General features: G+C 41.9%; 1 protein-coding gene and 1 non-coding gene across 2 annotated transcripts in view; both read left to right on the top strand.

Annotated features, from left to right (window-relative positions):
- Positions 1-779: 779 nt before the first annotated feature.
- Positions 780-22,495, top strand: part of LOC138961357 (uncharacterized) — a 60,272-nt gene continuing 38,556 nt past the window's right edge. Inside the window, exons 1-13 of the mRNA XM_070332968.1 lie at positions 780-940; positions 2,104-2,206; positions 3,084-3,209; positions 4,332-4,451; positions 4,869-4,988; positions 5,601-5,729; positions 6,122-6,250; positions 9,854-9,982; positions 14,936-15,064; positions 17,365-17,484; positions 18,959-19,087; positions 19,912-20,040; positions 21,897-22,025. Coding sequence (XP_070189069.1) covers positions 874-940; positions 2,104-2,206; positions 3,084-3,209; positions 4,332-4,451; positions 4,869-4,988; positions 5,601-5,729; positions 6,122-6,250; positions 9,854-9,982; positions 14,936-15,064; positions 17,365-17,484; positions 18,959-19,087; positions 19,912-20,040; positions 21,897-22,025 — 1,559 coding nt within the window. The 5' untranslated portion in view covers positions 780-873. The remainder of the gene's footprint in view (positions 941-2,103; positions 2,207-3,083; positions 3,210-4,331; positions 4,452-4,868; positions 4,989-5,600; positions 5,730-6,121; positions 6,251-9,853; positions 9,983-14,935; positions 15,065-17,364; positions 17,485-18,958; positions 19,088-19,911; positions 20,041-21,896; positions 22,026-22,495) is intronic.
- Trnap-ggg (transfer RNA proline (anticodon GGG)) lies at positions 22,218-22,291 on the top strand. Its single transcript has one exon. It is a non-coding gene; the product is annotated as a tRNA-Pro (tRNA).

Here is a 22,495-nt window from a genome sequence, read left to right as displayed (position 1 = left end):
CCATCCGTTCCAGAGTATGGACCAGACAATCCAAGACGGTCAAAGAGAACACGCAAACCCACAGAGAGACTTTGCTGTTGATGCTTGAGGAGTAGCATCAGTTTAGGTGGGGAGGTGTTGTGGAGATCGCTAGATACCACTGGAATCGAATGGAAGGACAAAGAACATTATGGAACTTACTTTGATTAAGTGCGCAGTCACTCATGACGTAAGCGTAGACGCTCATCGAACAGATGGGACTGTGTAGATCTAACCAGATTAGTGTCGATGTTTCCCGAATATTCTCGTATGTCCATTAACTATATAAGTAGGGCTGCGCACACGTATTGTTGTTCTTTACCAGTCTTGCACTTGTTCTTTCTTACACTGTGCTGAGAGATATTGTCACCGTTGTTCCAGCTGTTAATAAATCTACAGAACCTACACAAATCGTTGTGTCTCCTTTGCGACTGAGAGTGACAAAAGGAAAAACACGACAAATGATTTATCTTCAACTTGAAAAACAGTGACGACCACTTCCCTTCTCCTCTAACAAAGTCCGTGCAACCTTTTTCTATGAAGCATTTGACTTACAACCCCTGTCACACGACACAAAAGAATACCCACAAAACTAACGATCAGGACGAAAACTGCAAACATAATAATAATATACTGCCAGGCAAACATAATAATAATATACTGCCAGGCACACATAATAATAATATACTGCCAGGCACACATAAATCCACATGACAGCCATCTCAGCGACGAATAAAACAAAATCACAAGGGGTGGATCAGTTCTAGCGGGCTGTTGTGTAACTGAAACGGAGTCTCGAGCTGGTATATAATCGCTTGTAGTTCAGTCTTGGGCATTGTGGAGTGTTGTGCGGACATGGATTTGTCCGAGTCGACGAGATTTGCCGTGCTGGTGATACTGGTGTGTTTTTGGAGTCGTTACGGTAAGTGGACGAGATTTGCCGTGCTGGTGATACTGGTGTGTTTTTGGAGTCGTTACGGTAAGTGGACGAGATTTGCCGTGCTGGTGATACTCGTGTGTTTTTGGAGTCGTTACGGTAAGTGGACGAGATTTGCCGTGCTGGTGATACTGGTGTGTTTTTGGAGTCGTTACGGTAAGTGGACGAGATTTGCCGTGCTGGTGATACTCGTGTGTTTTTGGAGTCGTTACGGTAAGTCAGTTAGTTGCCTAAATAAGCAAGCAAACAACAACAGAGAAGAAGAAAGAATGACAGGGGAACAAAAAAAAGTTAATAATCTTTCTCTTCTCCATTCTTCATCTCCTTTGTTACTTGTTTTATTTTTTGTTTTTGTTTTTGTTTTTGTTTTTGTTTTTCGTTGAGTTATGTGTTGCTCCTTAGCATCGTTTCTGCAGTGAATGGGAAACATTAGAAATATAAAATCTTTGAACAAAAAAAGAGAATACATGTATCATATTGATGAAGACATAAATCGGCCCTGGCGATTACTCGCACTACCAGGGGGGCCTGGTAGCCAAGTTGGAAATGCGCTGGACTTGTGATTCTTGGGGCACGGGTTCAAATCCAGGCTGGTACGGAAACGAGTCAACTATGTGTGCAGACTGAAACACAGCATCAATGTCCCACCCCCGTAGTGCCACGTAAAACACGGCATCAATGTCCCACCCCCGTAGTGCCACGTAAAACACGACATCAATGTCCCACCCCCGTAGTGCCACGTAAAACACGGCATCAATATCCCGCCCCCGTAGCGCCACGTAAAACACGGCATCAATGTCCCACCCCCGTAGTGCCACGTAAAACACGGCATCAATGTCCCACCCCCGTAGTGCCACGTAAAACACGGCATCAATGTCCCACCCCCGTAGTGCCACGCTTGAGACCAAGGTCGAGTCAGTCATTGTGCCTTAAAGTGCAGATAGGTGATTACACCTCAACACGGACACACCTGGGTAGCGCAATTCTTGGTACTGCTAGCTTTCCTGTGAGAAAGCGACCCACATGTTCCAGCTATAGAATTATAAAGTAATGGAAATTAAATTAAATGGAATCTAATTATACAAGACACACACCAACCAACCAACCAGATGCGTCAAGGAAAGATGTTCACATCCTCTCCCTTACAGGCGAAGCAGCATCCCTGGACTGCAGCTGTGTGAAGGATGGCTACAACGCCATTTGTGGCAAGGACGGGGTCACCTATGAAAACCTCTGTCTCTTGCAGTGCGCGTGAGTATTTGGAGCTGACAGACGACAGTAACTTCTGAGACAAAAAGGTCACATCAAGTACTCTCACCATGTGGCATTTTGTGACGCTCCGTTGTTTAGTTCAAACGAAGCCACTCGGCGTTCCAAATTTCATTTTGCAGTTTGTCGACCTCGAGTATGCAAGACTTAATTATGGCACTCTCTGTACCTGCAACTCGCCCATGTGATAATAGTCATGAAAGCTAGTGTTCAGATATTCATATTTGCTTGGGTCTTATTTTCTCACGCCAGCCTTAACGTTTTGTCAGACAAAAACATTTCAGGCTAAAAAAAATCCACTCCCAATGTTACATTGTTTGTTTGTAACTGCTTCAAAAATAAATGTCAGCAAAAACTAGCGATTGAAAATAAATTTAGTTACAGAAGGCAACAAGCTAGTCTCCATCGTGATAGAACATGACTGTGTTGTTTTACAAATCTTTAAATCTTAATTTCTGGAGGCTTAACCTTAATGTCTCATTTTCTCCAAATACACGGACATATTTTAATTGATTGTAGGCTTACAACCCCTTTCAATGGAGGAGGTACACGAGAATCTGAAAATAAAAAATAATACTGTACAGAAAATACAAGTGTATGCATTACACGCTTGGTTGTTCCAAGTCTACCTCCGCCAACAATCATGACCAAGTACCAAGGTTGTCAATTATACCTACAACCTAACAAGGAAGATCTCAGTATCAGAATTGCAATACATGTAATAATAATAATATAATAATGAATAACAGAAACAATCATTCATCATCATTACCCAAAATGGACAATCGTAATGCGAAAATGCGAAAAAAAACGTTAAACAAACTTGGCTAAATCTACAATTGTTGTCATTTGTGCCAAGGGGTACCGGTGAGTTGTCCAAGGGTGCGTGTCCCAACCCCAAGGGCTGTGTGTGCACCAGTCGCCACCAGCCAGTGTGTGGAGCGGACAGTGTCACGTACAACAACCACTGTCTGCTCGATTGTGCGTGAGTACACATTGTTGTCAACAACATTTATCAATCAATCAATCAATATGAGGCTTATATCGCGCGTATTCCGTGGGTACAGTTCTAAGCGCAGGGATTTTTTTATTTTATGCAATTTATATCGCGCACATATTCAAGGCGCAAGGATTTATTTATGCCGTGTGAGATGGAATTTTTTTACACAATACATCACGCATTCACATCGGCCAGCAGATCGCAGCCATTTCGGCGCATATCCTACTTTTCACGGCCTATTATTCCAAGTCACACGGGTATTTTGGTGGACATTTTCATCTATGCCTATACAATTTTGCCAGGAAAGACCCTTTTGTCAATCGTGGGATCTTTAACGTGCACACCCCAATGTAGTGTACACGAAGGGACCTCGGTTTTTCGTCTCATCCGAAAGACTAGCACTTGAACCCACCACCTAGGTTAGGAAAGGGGGGGAGAAAATTGCTAACGCCCTGACCCAGGGTCGAACTCGCAACCTCTCGCTTCCGAGCGCAAGTGCGTTACCCACTCGACCACCCAGAACATGAACGGTGGCATATGGGACCACACAAGCTTATTCAGTCTGATCGATTGTTCTTGATTTCAAATGGGTTTTAACAATTGATTTTTGTTTTCAAAAGTCCTGAAAGTGGATGCTGAAACACAGTTTATCCTGCCATTTTATTGAAGCCTTCTTTCCGCTTATTAGTTTTACAAGAACACTAAGTTTATCCAACCCGGGGCTCTATCTTAGGGGTCGGAACTGAGGTGCACGAACCGAAACCGGAGAGAACAAACCGGATTGAACAAATCGGATTGAACAAACCGGAGACAACAAACCGGAGACAACAAACCGGATTGAACAAACCGGAGAGAACAAACCGGATTGAACAAACCGGAGAGAACAAACCGGAGAGAACAAACCGCGGGTTCTGATTCGTTGAAATCACAACACATCTCAGTTTCAACCAATCCAACACTGCGGGTGGCTCCCGTTTGGGTGGCAGTTTTATCGTGCACCTCAACCCAGGGTTCCTGCAATTCTGATGAGAGTAGGAGTTAGGCTGAGGTTGGACATATTGCGCCAGCGCCTCTCTGTTCTTTGCAATGGTCGTGCCTGTCTTTCAGCAAAGTGGCCGTGAGGTCTGAGGGAGAGTGCCAGGCCTGTCAGTGTGAGGGCCACGCTTATCATCCTATCTGTGGCGCTGACGGCAACACCTATGACACCGCCTGTCTTCTTGATTGCCAGTCAGTGTAATTACTTCTTTTTGTTTTCTTGGCTGGTGTTTAACGAACGGACGGACGGACAGACGAACACTGAGACGAACTGACAGACAGACATACAGACACACATCAATAACACAGTACTCGTATAAGGCTAGAATTTTGTCTTTTTGAATGGTAGAATTTTGTTGCATTTCCCTTTACTTCTTCTTTGAATATATTCGGAATATGTCCAGTCCTTTTGTTGTAATGTTTTAACCAACGAATGTGGATATACTCAAGTAAATAAAATACTCTGTGTGTGTGTATGTGTGTGTGTGTGTGTGTGTGTGTGTGTGTGTGTGTGTGTGTGTGTGTGTGTGTGCATGTATGTATGTATGTGTGTGTGCGTGTGTGTGTGTGTGTGTGTGTGTGTGTGTGTGTGTGTGTGTGTGTGTGTAGCGGTGTGAAGTTCATGTCTGAAGGCACGTGCAGTACGCCGTGCATGTGTTCTCACCAGCTGACCCCCGTGTGTGGTGCCGACGGTGTCACGTACGACAACAAGTGCATTCTGGAGTGTGTGTAAGTCTTCAACATTTTTTGTTGTTCTTCTTTTTTTATTTAAATTTTAAATTTTAATTTATTTTGCATGTTGCACTGTTGTTTTTTGTTTTTTTTCTTCTCTTTTTTTCTTCTGCCAAACGATTTCTGTGTTTAATTTTTAATTCTTTATCCTGTTTGTCTGAAATTGATTTCTTATGGTAAATATTTTCCGATGCTCGCATGATCCGCGAACAATCGGTGAATGCAGGGCTGGAGTCTGAGGTTGGGGTTGGTGCGGGGAGAGGGGAGAGGGGGGAGGGGGGAGGGGAGAGGGGGGGAGGGTTGGTGCGGGGAGAGGGGGGAGGGGGGAGGGAGGAGGGTTCCGGAAGCCCCCCTCTTGATCCGGCAAATGTACCTTTTCTTTATCAAGGACAGACACGTAAATCCCATTTCAAATGGCCCTAAATTCCAACAGCATCTGAGGGGCCCAGCCCATGTACCTCTGTTGAAGCCTCGACCTGTCATACACTAGGAATCCAGTTCTACATGTAGAATATGTTTAAAAACCAATCAAACAGGGTGTGTATATATATATAGCCTATACTTAGGTCATTTCATTCTAGTTATTCATTAATTTTCTGTTATCTTTAGGGGCCAGACCACCATGGTGAGTGAAGGGTCCTGTCCAGAACAACAGCACTGCGCATGTCCTCACATTTTCCTTCCGGTGTGTGGGGATGACAGTGTGACGTATGACAACGCTTGCTTGCTGAAATGCGCGTAAGAAATACCTCGCACATATTTTGATTTAATATCAATACTTTCACAGATCGCGGTAGGACTGTGTACGAACACTGTCTCAGATTAACTATATTCGTCTACAATTTTTTTTCTTTGCATGTCAAAATAAAGTTTAGAGATTGAGTCAAATTTCAACGTTTTCAGTATAGATTTTACCACGATTTTAAGAGAAGAGAGAGAGAGAGTGAGAAAGAGAGAGAGAGAGAGAGAGAGAGAGAGAGAGAGAGAGAGCAATGGCTTTGTTCTAAATAGCTTTATAAGCTTACTGCGGGGGGGGGGGGGGGGGGGGGGTAGGGGGGGGTAGGGGGGGGGGGGGTATATTTGAGTTACAACCGCTATACGTTTGCGGTACTTCCATTCTGAATGTTCAGCGGGGTGACAGAGAAACATGAGGGCGCATGCACCGAACACGGTCCTGGGTGCGCCTGCACCGCAGACTACAACCCCGTGTGTGGAGTGGATGGTATCACCTATGACAACCAGTGTGAGATGGATTGCGCGTACGTAGATATCACTCAATTGCCTTTGATGTTTGTTTGTTTGTTTGTTTGCTTTTTTTGGTCTCATTATGTGTTTTCCAGATTTTCAATGTTGGTGCCTTGTCACAGTCTTCGCATTTGATAATTTATTTTCAGCGGACACCCGCTTTGTTTTATTTTACTTTACTTTATTTTTAAATTCATTTTTGTTCTAATTTCATGCTAGTTTTTGAGCTGGGTAAGATTTGTTTTAAACAGATATTCAAAGAGCCACAAATAGTTGCACTAGACAGCTTTCGGTGAAATCGGAAACAAAACTAATCCCATCGTTTTCGTTTTCCGTCCACACTTCTTCTTCTTCTTCTTCTTCTTCTTCAGCGTTTAAAGTCGGTGTCACTTTCTGTCTACACAAAACCGGCAGTGACTGTGTCTGTCAAAACCTTTTAAACCAAATATTGTATTCAGAACAGGCTCGTGTATTTTAAGGGCAGGAGCTACCTTTAAAATACACCGTTTTTCTCTTCAAGTCATTTGACCACAACATTCATGAAACAGAACTGTTTGTGTTAAAATACACCGTTTTTCTCTTCAAGTCATTTGACCACAACATTCATGAAACAGAACTGTTTGTGTTAAAATACACCGTTTTTCTCTTCAAGTCATTTGACCACAACATTCATGAAACAGAACTGTTTGTGTTAAAATACACCGTTTTTCTCTTCAAGTCATTTGACCACAGCATTCATGAAACAGAACTGTTTGTGTTAAAATACACCGTTTTTCTCTTCAAGTCATTTGACCACAACATTCATGAAACAGAACTGTTTGTGTTAAAATACACCGTTTTTCTCTTCAAGTCATTTGACCACAACATTCATGAAACAGAACTGTTTGTGTTAAAATACACCGTTTTTTCTCTTCAAGTCATTTGACCACAGCATTCATGAAACAGAACTGTTTGTGTTAAAATACACCGTTTTTCTCTTCAAGTCATTTGACCACAACATTCATGAAACAGAACTGTTTGTGTTAAAATACACCGTTTTTCTCTTCAAGTCATTTGACCACAACATTCATGAAACAGAACTGTTTGTGTTAAAATACACCGTTTTTCTCTTCAAGTCATTTGACCACAACATTCATGAAACAGAACTGTTTGTGTTAAAATACACCGTTTTTCTCTTCAAGTCATTTGACCACAACATTCATGAAACAGAACTGTTTGTGTTAAAATACACCGTTTTTCTCTTCAAGTCATTTGACCACAACATTCATGAAACAGAACTGTTTGTGTTAAAATACACCGTTTTTCTCTTCAAGTCATTTGACCACAACATTCATGAAACAGAACTGTTTGTGTTAAAATACACCGTTTTTCTCTTCAAGTCATTTGACCACAACATTCATGAAACAGAACTGTTTGTGTTAAAATACACCGTTTTTCTCTTCAAGTCATTTGACCACAGCATTCATGAAACAGAACTGTTTGTGTTAAAATACACCGTTTTTCTCTTCAAGACATTTGACCACAACATTCATGAAACAGAACTGTTTGTGTTAAAATACACCGTTTTTCTCTTCAAGTCATTTGACCACAACATTCATGAAACAGAACTGTTTGTGTTAAAATACACCGTTTTTCTCTTCAAGTCATTTGACCACAACATTCATGAAACAGAACTGTTTGTGTTAAAATACACCGTTTTTCTCTTCAAGTCATTTGACCACAACATTCATGAAACAGAACTGTTTGTGTTAAAATACACCGTTTTTCTCTTCAAGTCATTTGACCACAACATTCATGAAACAGAACTGTTTGTGTTAAAATACACCGTTTTTCTCTTCAAGTCATTTGACCACAGCATTCATGAAACAGAACTGTTTGTGTTAAAATACACCGTTTTTCTCTTCAAGTCATTTGACCACAACATTCATGAAACAGAACTGTTTGTGTTAAAATACACCGTTTTTCTCTTCAAGTCATTTGACCACAGCATTCATGAAACAGAACTGTTTGTGTTAAAATACACCGTTTTTCTCTTCAAGTCATTTGACCACAACATTCATGAAACAGAACTGTTTGTGTTAAAATACACCGTTTTTCTCTTCAAGTCATTTGACCACAACATTCATGAAACAGAACTGTTTGTGTTAAAATACACCGTTTTTCTCTTCAAGTCATTTGACCACAACATTCATGAAACAGAACTGTTTGTGTTAAAATACACCGTTTTTCTCTTCAAGTCATTTGACCACAGCATTCATGAAACAGAACTGTTTGTGTTAAAATACGCAGTTTTTCTCTTTAAGTTAAGTGACCACAACATTCATGAAACAGAACTGTTTGTGTTAAAATACACCGTTTTTCTCTTCAAGTCATTTGACCACAACATTCATGAAACAGAACTGTTTGTGTTAAAATACACCGTTTTTCTCTTCAAGTCATTTGACCACAGCATTCATGAAACAGAACTGTTTGTGTTAAAATACACCGTTTTTCTCTTCTAGTCAATTGACCACAGCATTCATGAAACAGAACTGCTTGTGTTAAAATACACCGTTTTTCTCTTCAAGTCATTTGACCACAGCATTCATGAAACAGAACTGTTTGTGTTAAAATACACCGTTTTTCTCTTCAAGTCATTTGACCACAGCATTCATGAAACAGAGCTGTTTGTGTTAAAATACACCGTTTTTCTCTTCAAGTCATTTGACCACAGCATTCATGAAACAGAACTGTTTGTGTTAAAATACACCGTTTTTCTCTTCAAGTCATTTGACCACAGCATTCATGAAACAGAACTGTTTGTGTTAAAATACACCGTTTTTCTCTTCAAGTCATTTGACCACAACATTCATGAAACAGAACTGTTTGTGTTAAAATACACCGTTTTTCTCTTCAAGTCATTTGACCACAACATTCATGAAACAGAACTGTTTGTGTTAAAATACACCGTTTTTCTCTTCAAGTCATTTGACCACAGCATTCATGAAACAGAACTGTTTGTGTTAAAATTCGGTGTGCTTTTGCTTCAATGTATGTAGAGTAATCGTATATTATAAAAAAACTAATTTTGCTTTTAGATTGACTTAGTAAAAATTATTAAATGAAAAATAAGCAAAGCGATGAATCAAAACATGTACGTTAGTTCACGGATGACAAGATAAATTCAAAATTATTCATCGGAATGATTTGAGCTTTTGCAAACGTAGAATGATAGTATATTGTCTCACATTTTTTTCTCTTATAAAAAGATATGGGACCATACAAGACTACTATCATTCTACGTACATTGAAGCAAATGCACACCAACATGAAACACAAACACTTCCGTTTCATGAATGTTGTGGTCAAATGACTTGAGGCGAAAAAAGGTGTATTTTATGGTAGCTCCTCCAGTCCCCTTAACTTGACTGAAAGCTAGACGGCTTTCTTTATTGGATAGTTGTCTTTAGTAGTATACATTTAGTAGTATACATTTAGTAGTATACATTTAGTAGTTTTTGACTTTTACGCCTCCTTTGAAATTAAAGAAAGGGCATTTTTTAAATTTTTGTTGTTATGTGAATATAAATCATGCTTTAATAAAAAAAATCATGCTTATTCCCCTCAAACCGATGCAGATCAGTGAAGCTAGCACACGCAGGAAGGTGTGAGGGGGAGAGTAACCTGTGTGTGTGTCCCCACATCTACATGCCTGTGTGCGGTAAGGACGGTCTGACCTATGACAACCGCTGCCTCATGGAATGCGCGTAAGCCTCACTCTTTTTGTTCCTTAATTTGTTAGTTGGCTGATGTTGTTGATTATCTGCGAATCTTATTTTATTTTTAACAATATGCCTTTTTATTCAATCGGCATCGGATTTGAGTTTACGAATGGTGTCTGAATGATAGCAACCTTACTTGTGGATCATTGAGTTAACCACAACAGATCCATTGTTGTCTGAATGATACCAACCTTACTTGTGGACCATTGAGTTAACCACAACAGATCCATTGTTGTCTGAATGATACCAACCTTACTTGTGGACCATTGACTTAACCACGACAGATCCATTGTTGTCTGAATGATACCAACCTTACTTGTGGACCATTGAGTTAACCACGACAGATCCATTGTTGTCTGAATGATACCAACCTTACTTGTGGACCATTGAGTTAACCACGACAGATCCATTGTTGTCTGAATGATACCAACCTTACTTGTGGACCATTGAGTTAACCACGACAGATCCATTGTTGTCTGAATGATACCAACCTTACTTGTGGACCATTGAGTTAACCACGACAGATCCATTGTTGTCTGAATGATACCAACCTTACTTGTGGACCATTGAGTTAACCACGACAGATCCATTGTTGTCTGAATGATACCAACCTTACTTGTGGACCATTGAGTTAACCACGACAGATCCATTGTTGTCTGAATGATACCAACCTTACTTGTGGACCATTGAGTTAACCACGACAGATCCATTGTTGTCTGAATGATACCAACCTTACTTGTGGACCATTGACTTAACCACAACAGATCCATTGTTGTCTGAATGATACCAACCTTACTTGTGGACCATTGAGTTAACCACAACAGATCCATTGTTGTCTGAATGATAGCAACCTTACTTGTGGACCATTGAGTTAACCACGACAGATCCATTGTTGTCTGAATGATACCAACCTTACTTGTGGACCATTGACTTAACCACGACAGATCCATTGTCTGAATGATACCAACCTTACTTGTGGACCATTGACTTAACCACGACAGATCCATTGTTGTCTGAATGATACCAACCTTACTTGTGGACCATTGACTTAACCACAACAGATCCATTGTTGTCTGAATGATACCAACCTTACTTGTGGACCATTGAGTTAACCACAACAGATCCATTGTCTGAATGATACCAACCTTACTTGTGGACCATTGAGTTAACCACAACAGATCCATTGTCTGAATGATACCAACCTTACTTGTGGACCATTGACTTAACCACAACAGATCCATTGTTGCCTTAATGATACCAACCTTACTTGTGGACCATTGACTTAACCACAACAGATCCATTGTTGTCTTAATGATACCAACCTTACTTGTGGACCATTGACTTAACCACGACAGATCCATTGTTGTCTGAATGATACCAACCTTACTTGTGGACCATTGAGTTAACCACAACAGATCCATTGTTGCCTTAATGATACCAACCTTACTTGTGGATCATTGACTTAACCACAACAGATCCATTGTTGTCTGAATGATACCAACCTTACTTGTGGACCATTGACTTAACCACGACAGATCCATTGTTGTCTGAATGATACCAACCTTACTTGTGGACCATTGACTTAACCACAACAGATCCATTGTTGTCTGAATGATAGCAACCTTACTTGTGGACCATTGACTTAACCACGACAGATCCATTGTTGTCTGAATGATACCAACCTTACTTGTGGACCATTGAGTTAACCACAACAGATCCATTGTTGTCTGAATGATACCAACCTTACTTGTGGACCATTGACTTAACCACAACAGATCCATTGTTGTCTGAATGATAGCAACCTTACTTGTGGACCATTGAGTTAACCACAACAGATCCATTGTTGTCTGAATGATACCAACCTTACTTGTGGACCATTGAGTTAACCACGACAGATCCATTGTTGTCTGAATGATACCAACCTTACTTGTGGACCATTGACTTAACCACGACAGATCCATTGTTGTCTGAATGATACCAACCTTACTTGTGGACCATTGAGTTAACCACAACAGATCCATTGTTGTCTGAATGATACCAACCTTACTTGTGGACCATTGACTTAACCACGACAGATCCATTGTCTGAATGATACCAACCTTACTTGTGGACCATTGAGTTAACCACAACAGATCCATTGTCTGAATGATACCAACCTTACTTGTGGACCATTGAGTTAACCACGACAGATCCATTGTTGTCTGAATGATACCAACCTTACTTGTGGACCATTGACTTAACCACAACAGATCCATTGTTGTCTGAATGATACCAACCTTACTTGTGGACCATTGAGTTAACCACAACAGATCCATTGTTGTCTGAATGATACCAACCTTACTTGTGGACCATTGAGTTAACCACAACAGATCCATTGTTGTCTGAATGATACCAACCTTACTTGTGGACCATTGACTTAACCACGACAGATCCATTGTTGTCTGAATGATACCAACCTTACTTGTGGACCATTGAGTTAACCACAACAGATCCATTGTTGCCTTAATGATACCAACCTTACTTGTGGACCATTGACTTAACCACGACAGATCCATTGTTGTCTGAATGATACCAACCTTACTTGTGGACCATTGACTTAACCACAACAGATCCATTGTTGTCTGAATGATACCAACCTTACTTGTGGACCATTGACTTAACCACGACAGATCCATTGTTGTCTGAATGATACCAACCTTACTTGTGGACCATTGAGTTAACCACGACAGATCCATTGTTGTCTGAATGATACCAACCTTACTTGTGGACCATTGACTTAACCACAACAGATCCACTGTTGTCTGAATGATACCAACCTTACTTGTGGACCATTGACTTAACCACAACAGATCCATTGTTGTCTGAATGACACCAACCTTACTTGTGGACCATTGAGTTAACCACAACAGATCCATTGTTGTCTGAATGATACCAACCTTACTTGTGGACCATTGACTTAACCACGACAGATCCATTGTTGTCTGAATGATACCAACCTTACTTGTGGACCATTGAGTTAACCACGACAGATCCATTGTTGTCTGAATGATACCAACCTTACTTGTGGACCATTGACTTAACCACGACAGATCCATTGTTGTCTGAATGATACCAACCTTACTTGTGGACCATTGAGTTAACCACAACAGATCCATTGTCTGAATGATACCAACCTTACTTGTGGACCATTGAGTTAACCACGACAGATCCATTGTTGTCTGAATGATACCAACCTTACTTGTGGACCATTGACTTAACCACGACAGATCCATTGTTGTCTGAATGATACCAACCTTACTTGTGGACCATTGAGTTAACCACGACAGATCCATTGTTGTCTGAATGATACCAACCTTACTTGTGGACCATTGAGTTAACCACGACAGATCCATTGTTGTCTGAATGATACCAACCTTACTTGTGGACCATTGACTTAACCACGACAGATCCATTGTTGTCTGAATGATACCAACCTTACTTGTGGACCATTGAGTTAACCACGACAGATCCATTGTTGTCTGAATGATACCAACCTTACTTGTGGACCATTGAGTTAACCACGACAGATCCATTGTTGTCTGAATGATACCAACCTTACTTGTGGACCATTGAGTTAACCACAACAGATCCATTGTTGTCTGAATGATAGCAACCTTACTTGTGGACCATTGACTTAACCACAACAGATCCATTGTCTGAATGATACCAACCTTACTTGTGGACCATTGAGTTAACCACGACAGATCCATTGTTGTCTGAATGATAGCAACCTTACTTGTGGACCATTGAGTTAACCACAACAGATCCATTGTTGTCTGAATGATAGCAACCTTACTTGTGGACCATTGACTTAACCACGACAGATCCATTGTCTGAATGATACCAACCTTACTTGTGGACCATTGACTTAACCACAACAGATCCATTGTTGTCTGAATGATAGCAACCTTACTTGTGGACCATTGAGTTAACCACGACAGATCCATTGTTGTCTGAATGATACCAACCTTACTTGTGGACCATTGAGTTAACCACGACAGATCCATTGTTGCCTTAATGATACCAACCTTACTTGTGGACCATTGAGTTAACCACGACAGATCCATTGTTGTCTGAATGATACCAACCTTACTTGTGGACCATTGACTTAACCACGACAGATCCATTGTTGTCTGAATGATACCAACCTTACTTGTGGACCATTGAGTTAACCACGACAGATCCATTGTTGTCTGAATGATACCAACCTTACTTGTGGACCATTGAGTTAACCACAACAGATCCATTGTTGTCTGAATGATACCAACCTTACTTGTGGACCATTGACTTAACCACGACAGATCCATTGTTGTCTGAATGATACCAACCTTACTTGTGGACCATTGACTTAACCACAACAGATCCATTGTTGCCTTAATAAGCGATACGAGTAAGCTTGCACTTCTCCTATAACTGAAACAGGTCATGCGTCGAAAGCCCGACAGCAGTTCATTCAACCCAGAAGTGTATACGGGCTGGATCTTGGTTCCTGGGTTCCGGAAGACCCTCCCCTTTACCTGGCAAATGTATCTTTTATTTCTGGAGATACCCATGGTTCCTGGGTTCCGGAAGACCCTCCCCTTTACCTGGCAAATGTATCTTTTATTTCTGGAGATACCCATGGTTCCTGGGTTCCGGAAGACCCTCCCCTTTACCTGGCAAATGTATCTTTTATTTCTGGAGATACCCATGGTTCCTGGGTTCCGGAAGACCCTCCCCTTTACCTGGCAAATGTATCTTTTATTTCTGGAGATACCCAAACAACTGCCCTTTTCAAATGCCAACCCCTGCCTGGCCAGCCCCTGCACCCTTGCCTCATCAGTTTTGGAAGCCCCTTCCTCTCATACACCAGATCACACCCTGTGTATATACATGTTGTAATGATTTTGTTTTACCCAGCGGAGCGCACGAGGCCGCAGAGGGCCCATGTCCCACCCAGACGCCGGTGTGTGTGTGTCAGCACGTGTACAGCCCTGTGTGCGGCAAGGACGGGGTCACCTACAACAACGACTGTCTCAGGCAGTGCGCGTGAGTTGCTGGATGCTTAGATTGTCATTAAAGACATTAGGGGAAGGGCTCCTAATATGGACCACTTTTTGTTCCATGCTGATAACTGGTTTGTTTTTTTGCGAAGAAGTTTCATTTTCTGTTTGGTAGTCCTTCTTTCTTTGGTTAACCGTTGGGCCTAATTAGAGTAAAATAGCTTTGGTAGACATTCAGCAAAAATTAAATACAGAAATAATCACAAAGCGGCCTTCACGAATCACTGTAAAAAGCCTCTTATACTTCAAAATAACATGATACAACTTAGGGTGCAAGTCAGAGTAATTAAAATATGCTTTAGATTTATCTGTTTCGGGTTGATGAGAGCATTATTTGGAGCACACCAGGAAACTAAAGAAGCTTATCAAGAGTGAAAATAAGGGAAATTATCAACTTCCACGAAAAGAAAACTATTTGTTATATTTTTGTGAAATCTCGAGGGCTAGTTATAGGTTATTTTTTTAGCAAGCTTCTTAATGAATTAATGAAAATAGCCTTTTTAATTTCTTCGATTTGTCGAAGGTGGTCCATATTAGGGGACTTACACATACTTTGAGATTTTGCTATTATTTTTTGTTTGCAGTAAAAAAAAACTCGGGGTCAAAACTGCTAAAATGTAACAAATACGGTCTTAGCTCTCATACATGTATATAGCAAATTTTGTGTGATAAAAGCTTTGGCCGTGGACAGAAACGAGTCCGTTTTAGGCGGCCAATTTAGAGTGAACGCTGCCAAAAGTGAAAAAAGAGAGAAAAAGCCTAACGGTTTTGAGGTTTGTGTTTCTGCAACTGTTTTGACATGTGCAAGTTATCCAGTGAGGGTGAATACAGCGAATGAAATTGTTTTTAGCGCTCTAGCGCCGTTAGTTTGTCAGAACAGGAGGTGGTCCATATTAGGGGCCGGTCCATATTAGGAGCCCTTCCCCTACTTATTTTTTCTCTGAAAAAATCTGAAATGTGGCCAGGTTTTGCACGGGGTCAGTCCATCCCTTCACTTTGTTCGGATATCAACACTCTACACACCGACTGCTTGCTGTCATGAGTGGACATTTATTTCACGAATTAATTTATCAAAACGCCAATGTAGTGGCTTTTACTAAATTAAATTATCAAACAGTTGACACTGTGAACAGAGAGCGCACAGGCTGTTCATTTTTAGTAAATGACCAAGTGGAGGGATGGCCTTATCCCATGCAAAAGGTAAGTGACCAAGTGGAGGGACGGCCTTCTCCCATGCAAAAAAAGCCTGGCTGGATCTGAGACGGTGATCCGGACTGTAGGACGTGAAGGAGTGTAACACGACATTTTTACTCCACGAACAATTTACTCCGGAGTAAGAATTTCGTAAGAACTCCGAGTACACCTTTCGTACGAGAAAAGAACTCCACAAGGCACGAAAACATGACTCCCTCCACGAAATCTCGAACGCAAAAATGGGATGCGGGCGAAGGGATAATGCCAATATGTGATCTCGCGCAAACAAATGTCGCGCTACCCTCCCTCCACCCCTTCCACCACCAAGACTAACATGGGACAGGGGAGTAAAAGTTGCGTACAGCTGGCGTGGGCAGTAAATTGCTCGTGTTAGGGTGGAATAATGTATTCGTTATTTATTCGTCAGGGGAGTAACATTTTCGGCCGAAATGTTGGAAGTAATTTTTTCGTGTTATGGGGGAGTAGTTGTTTTCGTAAAGGGAGTAACATTTTCGTACGAAATATTTACTCCGGAGTAAAAAAATCTCGTGGGAGTAACTTTCTCGTGTTACACCGGGCCTTTAAGCTGGCGGATAAGCGTCAATAATTTGTCTAGTGCTATGTGTTTGCGGAGAAACCATGCAGATTCCTTTCCGTATCATTTTGTTGGTTCAGAGGGCATACCTTTTGTCTTGTTCTTTCTTCTCAGTTATTTGAAAATTCTGTTTGTCGCCGAAAGGCTGTGACTGCCACTGGGAGCTGAGATCCCAGCTGACAGTAGGCTAGGAAAGCGGATGCCCCGTTCACCCCCCAAAAAGAAATAGTTCATACACTTGTCACATTCGTGTGTAGACATGTTTGGTTAAACCGGATTCAAAAAATAAGTGCAGTTAATATCTTTATAATTATATAGTCTTTTTTATAATCTAATATCATTTGTACTCGTGAACTGAAAAAGGAAACCAACTTGCATCGGTGTCGAATGGCATTAACTGGTGAAGAGTCGATACACAATAATCACCAGACCAACCATCGTACGCGTTTCTTAAGCTGTATGTTCAATTTGTAATGTGTGTGCACGTGTTGTGACAGAAACGTGGACCTGGACCACGAGGGTCAGTGTCACGAGGTGTGCCTGTGTCCACGTCACTACGCCCCTGTGTGCGGTCAGGACGGTCAGACCTACAGCAACACCTGTGAGATGAGCTGCAGGTAAGACAACCGTTAGAACATGTGGTCAAAAAGTTAATTCAACACTAATCTTCTGAACTTGCTTTTTATAACGAGTTTTTAACACAGTGTGATAAAGTACAATGTAGAAACAACACAAAGCACAAGGTAAACTTTTTTGTTCATTTAAACACTAGCGTTTACTATGGAGTTCTGTACGACGTCACACTGTTCAAGACTGATGACAGAAAGGCTGTTCTATAGCGGAACACATCACACTGCGTTCAAGACTGGTGACAGAAAGGCTGTTCTATAGCAGAACACGTCACACTGTTCAAGACTGGTGACAGAAAGGCTGTTCTATAGCGGAACACGTCACACTGCGTTCAAGACTGGTGACAGAAAGGCTGTTCTATAGCAGAACACGTCACACTGCGTTCAAGACTGGTGACAGAAAGACAGTTCAATAGCGGAACACGTCACACTGTTCAAGACTGGTGACAGAAAGGCTGTTCTATAGCGGAACACGTCACACTGTGTTCAAGACTGGTGACAGAAAGGCTGTTCTATAGCGGAACACGTCACACTGTGTTCTAGACTGGTGACAGAAAGGCTGTTCTATAGCGGAACACGTCACACTGTGTTCTAGACTGGTGACAGAAAGGCTGTTCTATAGCGGAACACGTCACACTGTGTTCAAGATTGGTGACAGAAAGGCTGTTCTATAGCGGAACACGTCACACTGTGTTCTAGACTGGTGACAGAAAGGCTGTTCTATAGCGGAACACGTCACACCGTGTTCAAGACTGGTGACAGAAAGGCTGTTCTATAGCGGAACACGTCACACTGTGTTCTAGACTGGTGACAGAAAGGCTGTTCTATAGCGGAACACGTCACACTGTGTTCTAGACTGGTGACAGAAAGGCTGTTCTATAGCGGAACACGTCACACTGTGTTCAAGACTGGTGACAGAAAGGCTGTTCTATAGCGGAACACGTCACACTGTGTTCAAGACTGGTGACAGAAAGGCTGTTCTATAGCGGAACACGTCACACTGTGTTCTAGACTGGTGACAGAAAGGCTGTTCTATAGCGGAACACGTCACACTGTGTTCTAGACTGGTGACAGAAAGGCTGTTCTATAGCGGAACACGTCACACTGTGTTCTAGACTGGTGACAGAAAGGCTGTTCTATAGCGGAACACGTCACACCGTGTTCTAGACTGGTGACAGAAAGGCTGTTCTATAGCGGAACACGTCACACTGTGTTCAAGACTGGTGACAGAAAGGCTGTTCTATAGCGGAACACGTCACACTGTGTTCTAGACTGGTGACAGAAGACTTCGCAAAGCAAAGTTCGGGCTCAATAAGGACGTATACTTAACATGAACGAATGATATAAAGTAGATATTCACCATTGTCTAAAAGTGGTGTGAATGATACAGAATATTCTGCCAGACTGCAACCAATGCACTCTGTTTAAAATATTTATCAGTTCGGTGTGTGTATTTTTGAAGAGGCGTCGAGAGGGCCCATGATGGTCCCTGCGAGGTAGAACCTCCAGGCTGCGTGTGTCAGTCCATCTACCTACCTGTGTGTGGCCATGACAACCAGACATACCCCAACCTGTGTGAGATGAACTGCAGGTAAGGTGTTGCACTGGTTAATGTGTTAGTCTTAATTGGTGTCTGTTTGGTTGTGTGTCTCGTTGGTTTTTTAGTCTCAAAGTAAGTGTGTGTGCGTATGTGTGTGTGTGTGTGTGCGTATGTGTGTGTGTGTGTGTGTGTGTGTGTGTGTGTGTGTGTGTGTGTGACGGTGTGTGTGTGTGTGTGTGTGTGTGTTACTCTTTTGGCGATAAATATCAGTGTTTTCCCTCTTTAGGGCGAGGGCTGGTCCTATACAAATTGTCATTGTCTGTCTCTCTCTCCCTCACTCTCTCTCTCTCTTTCTCTCTCTCACTCTCTCACTCTCTCTCTCTTTCTCTCTCTCTCTCTCACTCTCTCACTCTCTCACTCTCTCTTTCTCTCACTCTCTCTCTCTCTCATTCTCTCACTCTCTCACTCTCTCTTTCTCTCATTCTCTCTCTCTCTCTCTCACTCTCTCTCTCCTCTCTCTCTCTCTTCTCTCTCTCTTTCTCTCTCACGCTCTCTCACTCTCTCACTCTCTCTCTCTCTCACTCTCTCTCTCTCTCACTCTCTCACTCTCTCTTTTTCTCTCTCTTTCTCTCTTTCTCTTTCACGCTCTCTCACTCTCTCTCTCTCTCTCTCTCTCTCTCTCTCTCTCTCTCTCTCTCTCTCTCTCTCTCTCTCTCTCTCTCTCAGTCCATCTACCTTCAGTAAGTTGAACTGATAAAGACACTACTTGCAGAGCTCAAAGCGTTGAACTGATAAAGACACTACTTGCAGAGCTCAAAGCGTTGTACTGTTCAGTTCCATCATTTTGTCTGATCATGTGTATTACTATATTTCAGAAACGTGACAAAGGCCCATGACGGCGTATGTTCCACGTCGCAAGACTTTTGTGTGTGCCCACGTATCTACCTGCCTGTGTGTGGACAGGACGGCCACACGTACGACAACCAGTGTGACATGGAGTGCAGGTACCAACACAACATCTTGGACAAGCCAGCTTTTGCACATATTGGCGGGCCTGCTCTCGCAGCAGAGAAAGAGGAAATGATTAGACTTAGCGTGCTTACTGAAATTAAAGACTGCTTTTATAATTGAGTTTTCCTATAGATTCATACCTACAGCTATCGAAACTTTCTTTGTGGCACATCTTGTGTCCGAATTTTTCTCTCTGTATTTCACACTCAATCTGACATGGTCCTTGCATGTCATTTTGTTTTTGTTTTGTAAGTACTTTTGGATCAGTTTTGTTTTAAATTCAACTTTTACGAGGTCCCCTTTTGACCAGATTCTCCTTCCTAGCTGACAGGGGAACAAGAAAAGCAACCGAGAAGTAAAGTTAAAGGTACCTTCCTTCTATTGTAAATCATGTAAACCATCATGTAAACCATCATGTAAACCATCATGTAAACCACCATGTAAACCACCATGTAAACCATCATGTAAACCATCATGTAAACCATCATGTAAACCACCATGTAAACCACCATGTAAACCATCATGTAAACCATCATGTAAACCATCATGTAAACCATCATGTAAACCATCATGTAAACCATCATGTAAACCACCATGTAAACCATCATGTAAACCACCATGTAAACCATCATGTAAACCATCATGTAAACCACCATGTAAACCATCATGTAAACCACCATGTAAACCATCATGTAAACCATCATGTAAACCATCATGTAAACCATCATGTAAACCATCATGTAAACCATCATGTAAACCACCATGTAAACCATCATGTAAACCATCATGTAAACCATCATGTAAACCATCATGTAAACCACCATGTAAACCATCATGTAACCATCATGTAAACCATCATGTAAACCACCATGTAAACCATCATGTAAACCATCATGTAAACCAACACAGATGTGTCCAGGCGTGTACGTGGGACAAGAACACCCCTCCACTTGGACACGTACCAAGTTCCTACAGCATGCTTGCTTCCTGAGCACTGTATGCTTTTTTTGCAGACTTTATTTTGCAAATAACCATTGGTGTCTATAACGGAATCAATTCCGTTTTGTACTTGTGGCTCAACTTTGCACAGAAAACATAGGTGTCTGTAACGGAATCAATTCCGTTTTGTACTTGTGGCTCAACTTTGCACAGAAAACATAGGTGTCTGTAACGGAATCAATTCCGTTTTGTACTTGTGGCTCAACCTTGCACAGAAAACATAGGTGTCTGTAACGGAATCAATTCCGTTTTGTACTTGTGGCTCAACCTTGCACAGAAAACATAGGTGTCTGTAACGGAATCAATTCCGTTTTGTACTTGTGGCTCAACCTTGCACAGAAAACATAGGTGTCTGTAACGGAATCAATTCCGTTTTGTACTTGTGGCTCAACCTTGCACAGAAAACATAGGTGTCTGTAACGGAATCAATTCCGTTTTGTACTTGTGGCTCAACCTTGCACAGAAAACATAGGTGTCTGTAACGGAATCAATTCCGTTTTGTACTTGTGGCTCAACCTTGCACAGAAAACATAGGTGTCTGTAACGGAATCAATTCCGTTTTGTACTTGTGGCTCAACTTTGCACAGAAAACAGGCAGGCTGTAGATTTTTGGTGTATGTTCAATTTGAAGGATCGATGTTCCTGTCGCAGACAGAAGCCTGGACGAATATTATGAGAAGGTCTGCACCATCAGTAGTGGAGATCTCTAACACCTCACTCCCCCACGACCAACAGATGGTTATGGGACTACCTCTACCTTGACCTGCACGATACGAGTGTTACCTTTAATGCTACAGTAGCTTTGCCGAGCGCTTGTTTGATAGTGATAGTTGCTGCTGTGACATTGCAGGGACGTGCCACTTGCCCATGAAGGAGAATGTGGGTCAGCGCCCACGGTGTGCCCGTGCCAGCATATCTACCGCCCTGTGTGTGGTGCTGACAACGAGACTTACGACAACGAGTGTCTCCTCAACTGCCAGTGAGTTTGTTGATTTCTTCTCTCTCGCTCTTTCTCTCTCTCTCTCTCTCTCTCTCTCTCTCTCTCTCTCTCTCTCCCTCTCTCTTTCTCTTCAGTTTCTTTTGTTTACGCTTGTAAATTGCAAATGGTCGAAAAATAGGTCACTAAATTCATACACCTCCTTCCTCTTCAAGGTAGTAATGCCAATTAACCGGCCCCCGTAGCGCAGTGGTTAGCGCATCGGGCTGGGGGCCGGGAGGTCGTGGGTTCGAATCCCATCAGGGTCATGTGGGTTTTTTGGGCTACGGTCGGCTCCTTCCGAGAGTGGAAGTGCTATGGTTCCTATAGGAAGGCTGGGATCACACAGCCGAGTGTCATTCACTTAACGAATGCGACTTTGAGGGTGCTCAGGTCATGTATACCTGACAACACCGCAGGTGCGGCAGTTCTCGGGCCTGGTTGATGCCAGGATATATTATGACAGTAAGCGT

This window comes from Littorina saxatilis, linkage group LG3 (genome assembly GCF_037325665.1).
Source record: "Littorina saxatilis isolate snail1 linkage group LG3, US_GU_Lsax_2.0, whole genome shotgun sequence".
Taxonomy (NCBI): Eukaryota; Metazoa; Mollusca; class Gastropoda; order Littorinimorpha; family Littorinidae; genus Littorina; species Littorina saxatilis.
The sequence above is the reverse complement of the archived record's forward strand: the minus strand, read 5'-3'. Positions and strand labels throughout refer to the sequence as shown.